At 38.3% G+C, this 2,548-nt stretch overlaps 2 protein-coding genes across 3 annotated transcripts in view; one reads left to right on the top strand and one right to left on the bottom strand.

Moving 5' to 3' along the window:
* Positions 1-979, top strand: part of LOC107641466 — a 1,734-nt gene extending 755 nt beyond the window's left edge. Inside the window, exons 3-4 of the mRNA XM_021124049.1 lie at positions 3-162; positions 275-979. Of these exons, the coding sequence (XP_020979708.1) occupies positions 3-162; positions 275-747 (633 nt within the window). The 3' untranslated portion in view covers positions 748-979. The remainder of the gene's footprint in view (positions 1-2; positions 163-274) is intronic.
* LOC107644677 overlaps positions 1,130-2,548 on the bottom strand; it is a gene marked incomplete in the record, with an annotated part of 7,682 nt that continues 6,263 nt past the window's right edge. For both annotated transcript variants that reach the window (XM_016348597.2, XM_016348598.2), the window contains 4 exon segments: positions 1,130-1,453; positions 1,556-1,784; positions 2,148-2,258; positions 2,460-2,527. In XM_016348597.2, the coding sequence (XP_016204083.1) occupies positions 1,343-1,453; positions 1,556-1,784; positions 2,148-2,258; positions 2,460-2,527 (519 nt within the window).

Below are 2,548 nucleotides of genomic sequence, written 5' to 3'. Positions count from 1 at the left end.
GAAATAAGAAAGGTGTCCTATCTCAAAATGTACTGGCAGCCTGCACATTTGACCTGCAGTTTATATTCATTTATCCTGGTTGGGAAGGCTCTGTCACAGACTCGCGCGTGTTAAGGGCAGTCCTTGACAACCCAGATCAGAATTTCCCTCAAATACCTGAAGGTTTGACAGTATGTGATCTGTATTTTCAGGTTCAGTATCTGTTAATGCAATGTATTATTACATTTGTAATAACTTGCTGAGTTTATTTATATCCTTTGTATTGGTCTTGTAGGAAAGTACTACCTTGTTGACTCGGGATACCTCAATACAGGAGGGTTTATTGCTCCTTTTGAAGGTGTTCGATACCAGCAATACGAGTTCAGAGGTGCGAATCAGCTACCCAGAAATGCAAAGGAGCTGTTCAACCATAGGCACTGTTTTCTGAGGAATGCTATCCTGAGATCATTCAATGTGTTGAAGGCTAGATTCCCTATCCTTAAACTTGCTCCTCAGTATTCCTTTCAGATTCAGCGGGACATGGTCATTGCTGGATGTGTTCTGCACAACTTCATCCGCCGCGAGGAAAGAAATGAGTGGTTATTTGATAGCGTTGGAGCAGCACCAGTGGATGAACCGTCAGACCCCGATGATCTACCTGATGTCCAGTTTCTCTCTTCAATGCAAGAACAGTTTGCGTACTCGTTAAGGGATTCAATTGCTGCATCTATGTGGGATGATTTCCTTAATAAATGGGACGAGTGGTGATTCTTAGCCACCCAAATTTCACAACCTTGTGAATGATTCTTTTTTGGACTTTGGGTCAATACTGATGACCACAGACCACTGACAATAGATTTGATAGTTAGGCCAATACTCAACATATTTTATTAACATGAAATTTTGTATAGGCCCTTATATTTTTTACTAAATGAGATTATGGAGGTTGCTTGGGTTACTTAAATGCAGATACTGCTATGGGCATAATCACATTGTTAGCTTGCCATGGAGCTTGATCATAGAACCATCCTTAACACATCACATTCCTTAGCTTTCCATTTTAACTAAATTGAAGGCATGCAACGAAAGTGGTGTCTGAATACGGCATTCCCAACAATGGGACATAATCATAGATTCATAGCTACGAAAATAAACAATGCAAAGCATTTTTATTGGAAACAAACATGTTCTAGTTACATGAACTGACTATATCTGTCTTGTTCTTTTTCTTTTTATAACTTAATTACATGCAAGTGTTAGTGTTATGTCGACGTATTACTTCTCCCCACACCCACCAAATAAATAAAAAAGACTATTCTATCACCCCTCACCATTTTGACACCACTTTTCCACCTGAGGTTAATTAATTCATTGACAAGAAATGGACCCGTGCTAGTGTATACTCCTTTCCAGCAATCCAAACACCAGTTTGCGACCATTGTACGTCTTCCCAGTCTAGGTTCTCCTCCAGTACCTATATTGGAAAATACAAATTTTCAATTATGGTGAAACTGAAGCAGAGTTTAATTTGATGAAATAAGAGTAGAAGTATAGGCATGATGAACACTGGCTATACCTCTACATGTTCAGGAGGCAGAGGGATGCCAATGGTGCGCATAACTTTCTGGGGTAAAGGCTTCTTACACCGAGACCAGCGAAACACATCAATCATGACGCTATCAGAATCGGCTTTGTCCCCATTTGCAGAATGATGGTGATTTTGAGATTTTTCTGCATCTGGGTTATGCAACTGACTGCTGGGTGTAGTCTTGACCATTTTCTCTCCGGCAAAACCAAGTTCATATCTGCAAAGAAATTATTAACAACATAATTATAGTGACTTCCTGACTTAAACATTGAAACGATATTTCAGACTCTAAGATGGCCATGAAAAAAGACAATTCTTTTGAAGGCTGTCATCATGAATCCTTTGAGTTACATGGATTAAGTGAGCAAACTTTGATTGAAAAACAATGACTACAGAAGGAAATAATACTACGGATATTAAGAAGCAACTACTAAAAGAAGCAGATGGACAAACATGGTTTCATAATTATAATAATATTCCGGTTGCATGCAGCATTTGCTAGCTAGTGCATACTAATTTTCAGACAAGTAATCATATATAAAACCTGTTACAATTCACACATAATATGTGTCGAATGTACCTGCATGAGTGCGTCTCTAGATACAAAACTTCCCCCTTCTTCAACCGAGCAGATGTATAAAGTGCCTTTTTGAGACCCTTGTCAGCAACAATGCTTATACTATATTTAATCCTGTGATGATTACAAACAGTAAATACTAAGAACAAGATAAACTGCAGAAAGAAGTATTGCATCTGTCTAAAGGGGTACACTCCAGAAATATCATAAGCAAAGCTGCAATGCAATTTTAGAAGCTAAGATACGTTAAAAAACTAAAAAAAAAAATACTGCAAACTATGAATCTATGTTCTTTGGTAACTACAAGTAGCATACCAAGGTTCATTGCATAGGTTGTACTGTATTGTGACTTCCCTAACAAATCTTTGCTGCCGCAATGCATTCTGAAGAAGGTCCACATAAGT

The sequence above is a fragment of the Arachis ipaensis genome, chromosome B05, assembly GCF_000816755.2.
Source record: "Arachis ipaensis cultivar K30076 chromosome B05, Araip1.1, whole genome shotgun sequence".
Lineage (NCBI taxonomy): Eukaryota > Viridiplantae > Streptophyta > Magnoliopsida > Fabales > Fabaceae > Arachis > Arachis ipaensis.
This window is presented reverse-complemented; position numbering and strand designations above follow the sequence as displayed.